Source organism: Nomascus leucogenys, chromosome 10 (genome assembly GCF_006542625.1).
Source record: "Nomascus leucogenys isolate Asia chromosome 10, Asia_NLE_v1, whole genome shotgun sequence".
NCBI lineage: Eukaryota > Metazoa > Chordata > Mammalia > Primates > Hylobatidae > Nomascus > Nomascus leucogenys.
In genome coordinates, this window is record NC_044390.1 from 64,196,148 (window position 1) to 64,211,998 (window position 15,851).

At 51.9% G+C, this 15,851-nt stretch overlaps 1 protein-coding gene across 9 annotated transcripts in view; it reads right to left on the reverse strand.

Moving 5' to 3' along the window:
- Positions 1-228: 228 nt before the first annotated feature.
- The window catches only part of VRK3 (VRK serine/threonine kinase 3), a 48,554-nt gene continuing 32,931 nt past the window's right edge, over positions 229-15,851 (reverse strand). For 3 of the 9 annotated variants that reach the window (XM_030821109.1, XM_030821107.1, XM_030821110.1), the window contains 4 exons: positions 13,029-13,161; positions 11,755-11,875; positions 4,388-4,446; positions 229-3,004 (listed from right to left, as the gene is read on the reverse strand). In XM_030821109.1, the coding sequence (XP_030676969.1) occupies positions 2,856-3,004; positions 4,388-4,446; positions 11,755-11,875; positions 13,029-13,161 (462 nt within the window). In that variant the 3' untranslated portion in view covers positions 229-2,855. Of the gene's footprint in view, positions 3,005-4,387; positions 4,447-5,137; positions 5,618-10,009; positions 10,644-11,754; positions 11,876-13,028; positions 13,162-15,851 lie in introns of those variants that run through there. The other 6 variants (XM_030821108.1, XM_012509908.2, XM_030821111.1 and 3 more) reach the window with 6 other exon arrangements.

The window sequence follows — 15,851 nt, forward strand, 5'->3', positions numbered from 1 at the left end:
CTCCTGCTTCAGCCTCCCAAGTAGCTGGGACTACAGGCATCCACCACCACACCTAGCTGATTTTTGCATTTTTTGTAGAGATGGGTTTCACCCTGTTGCCCAGGCTGGTCTCAAACTTGAGCTTAGGTGATCCTCCTGTCTTGGCCTCTCAAAGTGCTGGGATTACAGGCATGAGCCACCGCACCTGGGCCCCAAAAGAACTTTTGCAGACACACTGGCTCCTCAAGCTCTGGTAAAACAATTTATTACCAAAGCACAGAGGTGTCAAGGGGAGGAGGGGTCCCCCCTGCGGGCCAGCCCAACCCCATCCAGCCTTGCTAGGACACTGGCTTAAGGGCAGGCCACCGAGATGGGGAACTTCACATTCACTGGAGAGAGACTGGGGCCCTCCAGGAGGCTAATCAGGACTGATGAGTATCCTGAAACCAGTGGCAGGAATGCACATTCCAGGGCTTGTTCTAGAAGCTTATCTGTGATTAAACAGCAGGCCTTGAGTCACATTATTTCATTTTTTTTTTCTGTTGCGCACTGCAAATGGAAAGTTCTGGGAGACAATAAAAATGCTGTTAGTGTCTCATTCATCCAACGAATACCCTCTGTGCCTTCACTTGATGCCAGGCACCTTCTAGGTTCTGGGGATGTCATCTTCTAGGTACTGGGGGATGTCATCATGACCATACGGGATGAGGAGCCCCTGCTGGGCTTAGGATGAGGAGGAGGGGGGTGGAGACTACACACTAAACACACGCTTCTCTCCAGATGGGAACAAGAGCTGTGTGGAAAACAGGTGACATGATGAGCAAGTGGGTGGGGAGGCAGTGAGGACGCCTCATGGAGGATGGGGAAGGCCTTGGGTTTTGAGAAGCAGCAGGTGCATAAAACCAGGATGAGGGGAGCTTTCCAGACCTTGGGATGGCGGGTGCAAAGGTTCCAGGGTGGAGTCCAGCTTGGCCTGGTCTAGAATTGGAGGGGCGGGGGTGTGGCTGGCGCATCGTGCACGGGGGAAGAAGGGAGCTCGGCCTCAGGCCAAGGCAAGGAGCTGCTGTGCAGCAGAGGCAAGACGACCTTCAAGGTGCTCAAAGATCACCGGGCTCCTTAAATGTCATCTCCTCGTTATGTTCTCAACCAAGGGGCTGAGCGAGTGGCCTCCAGGGAGCGCGTGGGTGTGAGACGGTGGAGACCTTAGGGGGCTGTCAGGTGTTGGGTTCTAAACGCCCTTTGCCCTGGGTGACAGGAAGGCACTGAGACAGGGCGGCACCGATGACGGCAAGCCTGGGCTCGCTCCATTGATAAACAGGACGAAGCCTCTGCCCTGTGCCATGCCAGAAAAGCAGAGATGACAGAGTCAGACGCGACCCTGCCCTGGAGGAACTGGCTGCCAGCAGGAGACTGTGACAAGTGACCCCGTGGTCAGTCTCACCCGGGACCGAAGGTTTGGAGGAGGCTGCTGAGGGAGCAAGGGTGTCGGGGAGGACCCCGAGCTGTCTGGCCTGGATAACTGGGTGCATGGAGGAGGAGCTGTGTATCGAGCTGGAGAGGTGGGGCAAAGAGTGAGACTGGCACAGGTCATGACTTTACTCTTGGCACCTCTGGTTGAAGCAGAGAGCCTGCTACTCCACCAGAGAAAAAAGAGCCCCCACCCCTCACCACTGGCCCACTCTGCGCAGGTGCTCCGCGAATCTCTTGACACACACGTGTCAGCTCATGCTTCAGCCTCAGATGTAAGGAAAGGTTGTGGGAATGTAGAAGCACTTGTAATCCAAGTGCCAAGAAGAACGTCACTGCACAGGGAGACAGGCCGCCAAAAGCAGACGCTGTTCAAGATGCCCCGTGACCAGGATCTCACAATCGCGGCGCTGCTGACCATTGGGGCCAGGGAATTCTTTGTTGGGGAGTAGAGGTAGGGACCATGCTGCGTGTCGCAGGATGTCAGGCAGCATCCTGGCCTCCACTGTCCCGCATCCTGACAACCAAGTGTCTCCAGACACTGCCAAATGCCCCCAGGTGGTGCCGAGTTAGACAAAGCACTAAGCTTTGGTTCCAGCCAACCCCAATGAGAGAAATGACTACTCCGGGGAGAGAAAAGGAGCCTGGAGAAGCTCCTCTTCAGCACACATCTCTGCACTCTTGCCAAAATTTACTGTGTAGTCTGTCTTCGACCTTGCAAAAATTCCTGCACATTTACACAAAGTGCTGATGGAAGTAAAGCCATCTAGTCAGCACTGTCAAGTTGATACCTCCATCCACAGACAGCGTGCGCCAGCAGCCGGGCTGTGCACACAGGAAGCACTGTTTGTAAAATAAAAATCTGGGAAACTAAGCAAACGCCCAGCTGCTGGCTGTGAGGAGTGTCCGTCATCCACAGGAAGGGGTAGTGTGCACTATGAACAAGACCCGAAGGCATGGAGCAGCTACCTTTTGGGTATGGGGGTGCCAAGGAGGACAGGCCAAAGGAAAGTAGAGACTACAGGTGGCCGAGTGGAAGGACACAGGGAGGCATGGATGCAAGAAGGGACAGAAGATGGCAAGAGACAGACAACGTCTTGATGCTATTTTTGAGGCCCTGAATCCCGTTGTGCCTGAAGCTCCCCCTTAGAATTTTCTAGCAACAACAGCCAATCAACCCCCCTTTTCTTAAAGCCAAGTTGAGCCGGGTTTCTCTTACTTGCCATTCCTGGAGGTTGGGAAGTTCAAGGACCCTGTGGAAAAACCCAGCATCTCCCTGGGAAGCTGGGCCCTGGGATGAACGTGGAACAGCCTCTGGGAAGCGTCTCTTGGAGGCTGGGGCAGGGCTGGGGCGAGGGCAAGGGGTGAGAGGGCTTAAGACTCACAAGCTCTTCCCACTTGGATTCCACCTAGGGCACCACTGGGAGGTCAATGGGGTCATATGGAGACACATGCAGATCCTGCAGCAGAGCTTCTAGGTTGTTTCTCAGCATGGCGTAGGGTGGCTTCTCCTCATACTTGAGGGTCATCACCACCTTCAGGTACTTCTGCAGGGTCTCTGTGGTCAAGACAACCCCCAGTAAGGGAGAGCCTGAGAGGGGTCCCCCAACCCCGATCCTGGGGGTCTGCGCCCAAGAGTGGCGGGGTGGGGGACTGAGGGGCATGAGGGTCTCAGCAAAAGTGCCCATTTTCTTGTTGCCTGGCATTGCCAGAGGACTTCAATTGTTTTTCGGTTTTGGAAAATGTCATACACAGGCACCAGTAGAAGGGCATGAACACCCAGGTACCCATCACTCAGTTTCAACAAGAATCACCTCACAGCCAATCTCGTTTCATCAAGACCCCTCCCCCAGCCTGCAGTGTTTTAAAGCAAATCCCAGCTAGCAATGCAGTCCACCTGCACATAAATATTTAGGATGTATCTTTAAAGAGGGCGGGCCCTGTCTCACCTCCACCTCCAACCTCTGGTTGACCGGCTTAAAATCCTCGAGGCCCAAGGTTCACAGAGGTAGAACTGGAGGGGAGTGTCACTTGGGCAGCTGAGCCATGATCTGAACCCAGGGATTTAAAGTAATTCAAAAATGAGCCTGAGAGAGCCAGAGGGGACAAGCTATCTGTTTCTGTCTGTCCACTTCTGCCTCCAGCTTGAAGAAAAGCATCAAAGCTCTTCAGGAGGGGCACAAAGACAACAGGAACAACAAACACCTCCCACACCCAAACAAGACCGTGCAAATACCCAGCAACAGGGATTGGCGTTACAAGTTATGGTGCGGCCAAACCATGACCATTGTGCAGCTGTCAATAAAAGCTGTGGTGCATCTATAAGGAAGGGCATGAAGGACAGCCCCAGGGTTAAGTGAAAAAAGCAAGAGATAGAATGAGATGTATGTAGGGTGAGCCTATTTTTTGTTCATAAAAATGGCCAGGCATGGTGGCTCTTGCCTGTAATCCCAGCACTTTGAGACGCCTAGGTGGGTAGATCAGTTGAAGCCAGGGGTTCGAGACCAGCCTGGGCAACATGATGAAACCCCGTCTCTACTAAAAATACAGAAAACTAGCCAGGTATGGTGACGCACGCCTGCAATCCCAGCTACTTGGGAGGCTGAGGCACGAGAATCGCTTGAACCTGGGAGGTGGAGATTGCAGTGAGCTGAGATCCTACCACTGCACTCCAGCCTGGGTGAGAGAGCTAGACCCTGTCTAAAAAAAAAAAAAAAAAATTACTCTGTCTTCAAAAAAACGTTGTTTTTGTTTTGCTGTTGTTCAGAGGCACCCGTGAATTTTTTGACAATTTTGTCTTTCTACAATGGGTACATATTACAAATGCAATTTGGAAAACTAAAAAAAATGAAGAGGTGTAAGGAGAAGCCACCCCTAGATGGATATGAGCCACCAGGTCCCGCCCAGGTCCCTGCCTATTCCTGCTCCCTTCAGGACGTACCTGAGGGCCTGATCCAGTGACCGCAGGGTCCCACGAAGGGCCCCGGCTTATCAACAAACCTGAAGGGACAGAAACACATGTGAAAGGTCTTTTAGGTAAAGGAGAGCAACCTTTTAAAACAATGCCTAAGATATATACACAGCCTAAGATATATGTACAGTCCCCTCTGCCATCCAGGGAAGTCATGTTCTCAAAGTTGCTGTGAACACTGAATCAACCAATCCACTACCATTGCTCCCAAGGGAAACAGCACTGGCTTCCTGCAAGCCTCTGGCCACATGATTTTCCCCGATCAATACACCTTGTTTTGGCCAGGCACAGTGGCTCACGCCTGTAATCCCAGCACTTTGGGAGGCAGAGGCAGGTGGATCACGAGGTCAGGAGATCGAGACCATCCTGGCTAACACGGTGAAATCCTGTCCCTACTAAAAATACAAAAAACTAGCTGGGCATGGTGGCAGGCGCCTGTGGTCCCAGCTACTCGGGAGGCTGAGGCAGGAGAATGGTGTGAATCTGGGAGGCGGAGCTTGCAGTGAGCCTAGATCGTGCCACTGCACTCCAGCCTGGGTGACAGAGCAAGACTCCATCTCAAAAACAAAACAAAATAAAACAATACACTTTGTTTTATGTATGTTTCCGTTGAAAGACGTCTTATGTAATAAGTATTGCTGATTCATTAGCATTGAACTCTTTCAATCTGGGATCCTTAAGAAGGAGAGGATCCCTTCGATGATGGGGAAAGATCCCAGATGGAAATAAAGATTTTATTACTTACAGGTCCTGGGGGCACATGGCACACCCAAAGGTGACCTCCCCACCTGCCCCCCCCCACACACAGACATACACACACATGCACACTGGTCAGGGAGCTCGTGGCTGTGAGGGGCCAATGGGCGGTATCCAAACATTTTGAGGGGATTTTAACTGGTGGGTTCAAAGCAAGCAGGCTCAACTTCCAGGAGGTCATGCTGTGCCTGAGAGGGGGTCACTGTGGCATCCGCACAGTTCAGTGGGATGTGGGGGCCAGCAGGGCCGTCAAGTAGGCTGTCTGTGGCTGACCCATAGGGAGGGAGGTGCTCCCCCGGAGGTGGCTGCATAAGGGAGATATCTGGGTCAACCACATGGAGGAACTGGGAGGAGGTGGAAAACTGGAAACCGTGTTGAGGGTGACCAAGCCTTGTTTCTGGCATGACAAAGTCCAACTTACATTCAAATGAATGCCAAGGCAACCTGAAATGATAAGAATTCCCCACAAACTCATGGCCAACAGCACCGTAGCTCATGCCTGAACAAAGCTGATAAAACACACGAATTATTAACCATCTCAGGCTTCAGGACATCAGACAGCACTTCAGCATTATGCTAAGTGGCTGTTTGATTTTTTGTGGAGATGGGGTCTCACTATGTTGCCCAGGCTGGTCTGATCCTCCTGTCTCGGCCTCCCAAAGTGCTGGGATTACAGATGTGAGCCACCACGCCTGGCTGAGGCCATTTTAAATGGCATAATCACTGACAAAAAGCATAAAAACAGGAAAAAAAGTAGCATTAACTAAACAGTGAAAAGGACACCGGCGTATATAGTGTGGGGGCTGAAATAGGGAGGCAGAATGCTGTCTGGCTCCAACCTAGGCTGGGAACATGTGTGTCAGATGATTAAAATTTTTCTCCACACTGTGTCTATTTTTTTTTTTTTTTGAGATGGAGTCTCGCTCTATTACCCAGGCTGGAATGCAGTGGCGCAATCTCGGCTCACTGCAAGCTCCGCCTCCCGGGTTCACGCCATTCTCCTGCCTCAGCCTCTCCGAGTAGCTGGGACTACAGGCGCCCGCCACCACGCCCGGCTAATTTTTTTGTATTTTTAGTAGAGACCGGGTTTCACCGTGGTCTCGATCTCCTGACCTCGTGATCCGCCTGCTTCGGCCTCCCAAAGTGCTGGGACTACAAGCGTGAGCCACCGCGCCCGGCCACACACTGTGTCTATTAAGTGGCCATGAAAGAACAGCAAGAACTGATTTGGGATTACAACTACTTCTAGTGAGTAAGAGAATTCACACATATAGACTCTGAATAATCAGGACTGTATATGTACATACACACACACACATATATGTATAACACACATGCGTGCATGCAGCGCACCCCTCTTTGGCTGTTCAGGAAAAATCCTGATTCGCCCACTGCCTCTGCTCCATCCTCCAGGCCCAGCCCCTCCACTTCTCTGTCTGGCCCATCGGGCCAGCTCCCACCACCTGCCCAGTCACTGTTCTCTGACCCTGCCTTCGCCATCCCCCAGCCCCACCCTCCTGCTTCTCAACTCTCTCTGCCCCATGTCCTCCTCTGCCCCATGGATCTGGGCCCAGCTCAGCCCTCATCCTTTCTCTCTGGACCTCAACTCCTCCCTGGCCTCCTGTGTATCCCCACGTGGCCCCAGAGGTTCTCTTTACACCTGTCCCTGACCCTCCCTGCTCGCAGTCCGCCCTCCCTCCCGTGGCTCCCCAGCACACACTGGCCACCTTCTGGCTCCGTCTCCCCACTCCTTCCTCCCATTGTATGTCCCAGCCACACCAAAGGACTCCTAGTCCCACCAGGCCACACATCCACGCACATCTGCCTCTGCGCGTATCACTCTTGCTGCCTGGGTGGTCTTCCCCACCCTGAGCTCTGGCAGGTGGCTGTTCTCCCTTTGAGATACAGCTCGAGGGCTTGGCCTCCTAGGAAGTCTTCCCCAGACCCCTCCAGGCAGAAGAACTCCGTCCCTCCTGGGCCTGTGCGTAGGTCTGCGGATGTCCCACGGCGGCCATCGACATACATGTGGAGGAAGGCCCGGTTGTGCCATCAACAGGAAATTATACGCTGCACAGCAATGCCAGTACCACTGCCTGCCATGGGCTCTCCCTGACCAGCTGGGCAGCCCTAACAGCGGGTCCAAAGCTGGCTCTTATTTGTGCTTTGCCCAGCAAGAGGCCTTGAATGCCAGAAAGCCTCAGGGACTTAAACTGCCTCTCCTCCTTCTTTTACTCATTCTGTCTGTCGTGAACTATAATGTGCAAAAAATGAGTATCTGTTGAATGAATGGAAAAACGCCATGTATACCAGTAAACCGTCCTAGCGCAGGGCACCTTAGGGTGCCAGGAAACGAGCATGTAGCAACATTGCCCCCTTGTGGTCCCCTTGGTTATTGTCTGGGCTAACAGACGATGGGCTGGGGGTGAGGAGGTGTGTCTGGGGGGGACAGTGTCAACATCGCCAGCTACTCTCCAGAGAGCATTTTTGTGTGCCTGGCCCTCTATGGTCGTGGTCTGGAGCTGGGACTGTGGAATTACTGTTATCCATGCTGCTATCATTGATATGAGATGATTACCATGACCTGTCTTACTCACCCTGCACCATGTCGGCGAGTGCAGACCCTCTCTGGGAACCAGTCGCATTCATCAAAAGTCTCTTTAGGTGGGGGGATGTGAAAAGGGCAATATGACTGCTCTCAGGAGTTAGGAAGTGAAGTGGGGAGAAGACTCAACCCAGGGGAGCCTTGGCGACCGGTTTCCCTGACAAGATCGGAGTGCAGAGGCACCATGGGCTGATTCTAACCTGGGTGTCCAGCACAGCCACTGGCCTTAGGAACCTGGCACTGAATGCATGAGTGGAGAGGGTTCAGAGCTGTGCTGTCCTGTCTGCCTAGGAATCTTGCCTCCCCCTTGCCCACCTGGGAGGCTCTTGTGTTCTCTACAGACCAGGTCAGGCATCTCCCAGGTGAGGGTTTCCAGGAGCCGGTGGCAGGGTCCTGTGCCTCCCCTCTGCTCCCACAGCGCCGGGCTACCTCCACCCTCACCTGAAGCTCCTGCTTCCTGTCCGTGTCTCCTCCCAGCCCTGGAATCCCCGACACTGGGGCTGCGTCTCCCCGACCTCTGTGTCGACACTGAAGCCTGGGTGGGATCAGCATACACTCCTTAGTTGTTCTTCATTCCACTACGATTTTTCTTTCCTTTTTTTTTTTGAGACAGGGTCTCACTCTGTTGCCCAGGCTGGAGTGCAGTGACACAATCACAGCTCACTGCAGCCTCCACCTCCTTGGACTCAAGTGATCCTTCCACCTCAGCCTCCTGAGTAGCTGGGACTACAGGCACGTGCCACCACACCCGGCTACTTTTTTTGTAGAGATGGGGTCTCACCATGTTGCCCAGGCTGGTCTCAAACTCCTGGGCTCAAGCAATCTGCCCACCTAAGCTTTCAAACTGCTGGGATTACAGGCATGAGCCACCACGCCAGATCTGCTCCTATTTCTTGGGCACCCACAATGTGTGCTCTCTGTTGTATCCAGAGAAGAATGTATGTGTGTGTCACAGGAAATTGAGGTCCCCCTACTGCCCTCAGTCTTCCGCGTTGGGACTGTTAGGGAGAGAAGTGAACCCTCCCTCATGGAAGCTGCAGTGTTTGGGGTCTCCTTGTGAGAGCAGCTCAGTCTTGTCCTGAACTAACCCATCAGAGTGTGTGAGGGGGCATTTCACTACCTTCACTCACACAGGGACTCCAGCGGACCGCTCATTCTGTGACTCATCGTTTTCACCTGGTTTCATTTCAAAAGAAACCTTTGTCTCACTACTGTGAGCAGAAAACTCCAGCACCATCTGTTAAAGCTAGAGAGTAAGTGTAAAAATAAGCTCCAAGAAAATGGGGCAATGGACTTGTGGTCTAGTGGGTTCTGAGGCTGGCTTCCCATACAGAGGTTGCCTGCGGAAGTCTGGCGGCTGAAGGCCTGTCTCTCCCTCTTTCTGCAGAGATGTTGGGGCAAATTAGCATCAAACTGTGACATCGTTCTTGCCACTGTTTAAAGCTTCATGGTCCTTCAGGGGGCATTTTACCTGTTACCATCGCTGTGAGACCTGCTCCTGACATTAGACCTACAAGTGTGCTGCAGTCCCACCAGTGGACACCCAGGACCTGGCCTCATGACCCCCATCAGTCTGACCTCTGACACACCGTGTGTTTCACCCTTTAGCTCCTGTCTCCCCCAATAGGATGTGAGCTCCCTGAGGGCAGGGATTTTTGTCTTACTCACTCTTGTATCCCCAGGGCCTAGAACAGAGTCTAGCATATGGCAGGGGTTCAGTATTTGTTGAGTGAAGGTAGGCTGGGTCCAGGCACCACCAGTTCACCTCCACTTGGGAAGCAGCACGTAGGTGACAGGGGCTGTCTCTGGGGTTGAATGGCCTGGGTTTGAGCCCAGGAGCCCCTGCTTAGTAGCTGTGTGGCCTGAGCTGATTACCTAAGCTCTCTGTGCCACAGATCATGAGAGCACGCAGCTCAGAGCAGTTGTGAGGATGCGGGGGAAGCACCAGGGGCAGTGCCTGGCACAGACAAATATATAATAAATGTTAGCTTTGAACACTCCGTGGAAGGAAGCCAAAATGACGACACACATCCCCTCGTCTGAAGGAGGATGAAATTCTGGGCATGGTGCCACTTATGGCAATTAAACACACACCCAAGAACGTCACAGAGTTTTTAAGGACACAGATGCATCTAAACTAACACATTTAGGAGTATTCAGAAGTAGTGAACTAAGTGTGTAGTTAAAGTTAAAAACATAACATTGAGTGAAAGAAGGCAAGAAACAGCGTGAGGTTTAGAGCATAGTACCATTTATACAAATTAAACACACAGCACCACCATATATAGTTTAAGGACACAGACATATCTATAGAAAATTGATTTAGAAGCAGGAGTCAGAAGCAGTGAACTCGGTCCACATGTAGGGATAGGGTTAAAGCTGAAGAGAGCCAGAGACAGATGAGATGCAGAGTGGAACATCACTTACGCAAATCACACACAGCACCACAGCCAGCATGCGATTTTGAGGGTACAAATACATCTAAGTGAACATATCAGCAGAACACACGTTAAATGTGCTTGAGCAGCTGTCCATGGTTGAGAGAAGGAAGTTGGGAGACACGAAGGGAGTAAAACGAGAAAGGCTTCATGTGGGGGAAGGACTGGGAAGGACTTCACGGCACACTAAGGACAGGGAAGTATGAGGGACTTAATGCCATTTACTGGAGGGTTCACCCTCTTCTCACTCTATATGCTTTCTCAGATAATCTCATCCTCTCCTGGGGCTTCAGCTGATGGCTCCGGAGATATTCCCGGGGTCTGAGTCTCCCTTTAGACTTCACTCCTGCATTTCAGATGTAGATGGCCAGCTGCCTCCCAGATGACTTGGGCAACAAGTTCGAGACAGAGTCTTGCTCTGTCGCCCAGGCTGGAATGCAGTGGCGTGAGCTCGGCTCACTGCCACCTCCACCTCCCGGGTTCAAGCAGTTCTCCTGCCTCAGTTGGGATTACAGGTGCCCGCCACGGCATCCGGCTAATTTTTGTTATTTTCAGTAGAGACAGGGTTTTACTATGTTGGCCAGGCTGGTCTCGAACTGCTGACCTCGCGATCCACCCGCCTTGGCCTCCCAAAGTGCTGGGATTAAGGCATGAACCACCGTGCCTGGCCTGAGCAACTGATATTTATGTCTGAAGTGCATGCCTAGCACGCCCGCTAGGATCAGCTGCCCACTGGCCTTGGTGCTGAACCCATACCCCCAGCGCTTCCATTTTGTGCCCCGCTGTCCCTGGTGCTGAACCCACACCCCTAGCACTCCCCTTTTGTGTCCCGCTGCCTGCTGTCCTTGGTGCTGAACACACACCTTAGTGCCTCCCTTCTGTGCCCAGCTGCCTGCTGTCCCTAGTGCTGAACCCATACCCCTAGTGCTCCCTCTGCGTCCAGCTGCTCAATGCCCTTAGTGTTCAATCTCACCCCAGAACTTCCCCATATGTTCGGCTGTCCACTGGCTTTGGTGCTGAATGTTTAAACCAGCACTGGTAAGACCTGGTGGTTTACACGCAGAGGTGAAGGCACTGATCTGGCAGTGTGGACCTTGGATGGGTGGTGCTACCAGTGATGAGGCAGGGCCTGGGCCTATCCTGCTCAGGTTGCCTGCATGTTTGTGATGAATAAGTCATAGTTTCCCACACACAACGAGCATTTTCTACGAGCCAGGCCCTGTGCTAAGTGCTGTGTGTACCTGACTTGCCTGAACTCTTTGCAGTCCCGTAAGGTGGAAGCTAGTAGGAGACCATCTCATGGAGCAGGACACTGAGGCTCGCAGACGTTAACACCCCAAAGTGGTGGGGCCAGAGTCCGAGCCCAGGCGGCATGGCTCCGGAACTCCTGCCTTGCCTGCTGTGTGGACACTGCAGCACATGCCTGTGCGGCTCAGGGGACTTGGGCTCTCTGCTGGATGCCACCTCCCCTTCCCTCCTGCTCCCAGTTGGGCTCTGGGCTTCTGCCCACCTGCAGGGGTTCTGCTGACCCCCAGACTCACTTCTGTTTTTGCTTCATGATGTCCTCAGTGTTGGGAAGGCAGTTTGTCCATGGCAGAAACCCGTAGAGCCACTTCAGCATGCAGTAGCCCAGGCTCTGGAGGTCGCTGCGGCGGGAGGGCCCTGGGGAGGGAAGAGTAGAGGTGGCAGCTCGTCTGGATGCTCCACTCACTGGTGGGTCCACCCCCCTTCCTTCCCCTCTCTGACTCAACCACACACTCACGCACTCAGCCTTCCAGCCATATGGGCTGTCTCCTCCGCTTATTCACTTTCATGAGTAGGCAGAAGCTGACTCAATTCTCTCACTTACTCTCACTCAACCATTCTCTCAGCCCCTTTTACCAGGTCACCCTCATCCACTCCTCTTTCATTCATACACTCATTCAATCAAGCCTCAGCACCTGTGTGCCAGGCCCAGCTCACTTCTGAAAACCCAGACCAGGATCTCGTCGGGTCCCAGCCTGTGACAGCCTAGTGGGGAGACAGCTATAGTGTGGGACTACCTGAGTGACAAAGGACACAGAACACACGGGAGCCCAGAAGGATGGGTACCAAACCCAGCCAAAGTGGGGGAGGGCGGGGGAGACTCTGACGGTTTATTTTTCTTATGCTTCCTGAGCATAAGACAACACTTAATTTAGACAACGCTTTGTGTAAGCACTTGACAAGCACTACTTGTTGTCCGTGCTGGCCTTCCACCACCTGATGCTGGAGGCAGGGGTGCCATCCCTGCCCTGGGGGAGCTCAGTCTCAGTCAGGTGGGAGGATGTGGCAGTCATGTGGACGACCATGATATAAAGGGATGTGAGAAAGAGGGGCTCAAGAAATCTGCCCTGGGCCCTTTTCCCAGTCTCTACACTTTCCCTGGATGATCCCATCCTCTCCCAGGGCTTCGGCAGATAACTTCTGAGATACTGCAGAGCCTCTGCCCAGATTTCCCTCCCACACTCCAGACATGGTGGCCAACCACCTCCTCAACAGCCCCTCCTGGATGACTCCCAGGCAACTCCCATCTTCCAAGTCTACACCAGATCCTGAATCCCAACCTCTGGAACTCAGGCTCCCCAGTGCCCAGCCTCCCACTATCCTTGGTGCTGAACCGCTACCCCACCCACCTCCCCTGCGGTCGGGACGCTGTCTGTGGTTCCAATCCTGTCCTGGTGCCCTTAGTGCCTCTCCTGTCTGGCCACCTGCTGTCTCTGGCTGTGAACTCCTAGAGCTACCCTTGTATAAGAAGCATGTCTCTGTGGTGCCAAACCCGTCCCTGGCCTCGTACCGCATCCTTTGTGCAGGTCCATGCTAATGAACTCAAGGTCCCCCTCGTGAGGGCTCCTGCTGCCTTCCACATAGGCCACGTGTTTGCCACTTGGGCAATAGCGGAAGGCGAAGCCATAGCCTGCCAAAGTCACCTGTGGACACAGGGAAAAGCCATACAGATTGGAGGTTAGGAGAGCAGAAGTCAGAGATTTCCATCATGGGTGCAAGTGAAAACAAACATTCCACCAAAGATGACATTTTTCACTTACAAAATTAAGCCATGCTGATAGTAAAAATAATGTGAAGTAAAAAGAACCCAAACCAGCATCCATATTTCCTCCCAGCCCCTAAAACCTACTGCCCAGAAATAACCACTAGTAACAGTTTCTTATGCATCATTCCAAATGGTTTTTTTTTTCCTTTTTAAATAACCAGGTAAACATATGTGGATGGGGGGGGGGCTCTGGTTTTCCACAGAGGCCTTACACCAGACCTCCTGTTGGGCACCAGCACTTTACACTTTAATAGTGGTTCTGGGCATTAACTCTCGGGCCAGATGGCCTGGGTTCAAATACCAGCTCAGCCCGCTGGTGGCAGTACAACCTCGGGCAAGCTATACCAGTTCTCTCTGCTATGATTTCTCCATTTGTAAAATGATGATGATAATAGTCCCCACCTCAAAGGGTTCTTATGAGGCTTAACTGAGTTTAAAACAAAAGTTAAATGCTTTCTGCCTGATACACAAAGTTAACCAAATCTCCTTTCAAAAATATTTACTTATTTATTATGAGATGGGGTTTCACTTTGTCACCCAGGCTGGAGTGCAGTGGTGTGATCACCGCTCACTGCAGCCTCCTAGGCTCCAGTGATCCTCCCACCTCAGCCTCCCAAGTAGCTGGGACTACAGGCATGCACCACCATGCCCAGATGATTTTTTGTATTTTTTGTAAAGATGGGGTTTTGCCCTGTTGCCCAGGCTGGTCTTGAACCCCTGGGCTCAAGTGATCCTCCTGCCTTGGCCTCCCAAAGCGCTGGGATTACAGGTGTGAGCCACTGTGCCCAGTCCACGTCTTCAATGGCTGCATCTTATTCCACCATATGGATAGTGGACAACTGTTGGTTTTGTCTATATAAGACCTATACACTTCCCCTGCTCCTTGTTTTTCTGTTCAGTTTGTGGTGTTCATTAAAAAAATAAAATTTTTTTTTAAAGTTTTGAGACAGGGTCTCACTCGGTCACACAGGTTGGAGTGCAGTGCCATGATTGTGGCTCACTGCACCCTCAATCTCCCGGGCTCAGGTGATCCTTCTACCTCAGCTTCCCGAGTAGCTGGAACCACATGTGTATGCCACTACACCTGGATAGGTTATTATTTTTTATTTTGTAGAGACGAGGTTTCCTGTGTTTCCCAGGCTGGTCTCGAACTCCTGGGCTCAAGCGATCCTTCCACTTTGGCCTCCCAAAGTGCTGGAATTATAGGCGTGAGCCGATGGGCCTGGCCATGATGGTCATTTTTATGTGGCAACTTGACTGGGCCATGGGGTGCCCAGACATTTGGCCAAACCCAATTCTGGGAGTGTCTATGAGGGTGTTCTGGATGAGATGAACACTGGGGTGTGTAGACTGAGTAAGGCAGATTATTCTCCTTAATGTGGGTGGGTCTCATTCAATCAACTCAAGATGTGAACAGAATAAAAAGCTAAGTAACCAGAAGCTCCTCCTCCCTGACTGCTTGAGCTAGAACATTGGTCTTTTCCTGCCTTTGGACTTGAACTGAAACAACCCCTCTTCTTGGGTCTCAGGCCTGCTGGGCTTTGGACTGGAACTGACATCATTGGCTCTCCTAGGTCTCCAGATTGCAAATTGAAGAATCTCAGGACTGCTTACCTTCCATTATCAATAAGCCAATTCCTTATAATAAATCTCTACACACACACACGCACACACACACACACACACCCTGCCAGTTCTGTTTCTCTGAAGATTCTTAATGCTTAGTTCCAGGATTTTCATCTGGGATTGCCTTTCCTCAGTTCTCAGTCCATGCAGTTCAGGTCTGTTTCTGCCAGGGCTGCTAAGCTTTGGGGATTTAAGCCTAATTTGCTGGTGGCAATTTTGTCACCATGAGGAACAAGTCTGCCTGACAACGAGCAGTGCAGAAGCATGAGGAGTCCAGAGATGGGAGAGCTGGTTTCCCAGTGACAGGGCTTGAGCTCCTGGATCCTGCCATGCCTGAGACAGTGCAGTCCTGGATTGCTCCATTCCGTGGACTAATAAATTGCACACACTCCCTTTTGGTTTTTGGCTTAAGGCATGTAAAGTTGGGTTTCTGTCATTTGTAATTGTAAGAGCAATTAGAAGTTACTTTAAAACACTATTTAATGAGTATCCTGCTTAAGGTGTTTCCCATTTCACTATTACAATCAATGTTGCCAGGAACATCTTGTACATTTATCTTTCAATCCTATGAATATATAGGTAGACACCTTCCTAAGACAGGAAGTTGTGGATCAAAAAACAGGTGCATTTTGGCCAGGTGTGGTGGCTCAGGCCTGTAATCCCAGCACTTTGGGAGGCAAAGGCGGGCAGATCACCTGAGGTCAGGAGTTCCAGGCCAGCCTGACCAACATGGAGAAACTCCATCTCTACTAAAAATACAAAATTAGCCAAGCCTGGTGGCGCATGCCTGTAATCCCAGCTACTAAGGAGGCTGACACAGGAGAATCGCTTGAACCCAGGAGATGGAGGTTGTGGTGAGCCGAGATCGTGCCATTGCACTCCAGCCTGGGCAACAAGAGTGAAACTCCATCTCAAAACAAAAACAAAAATAAAAAACAGGTG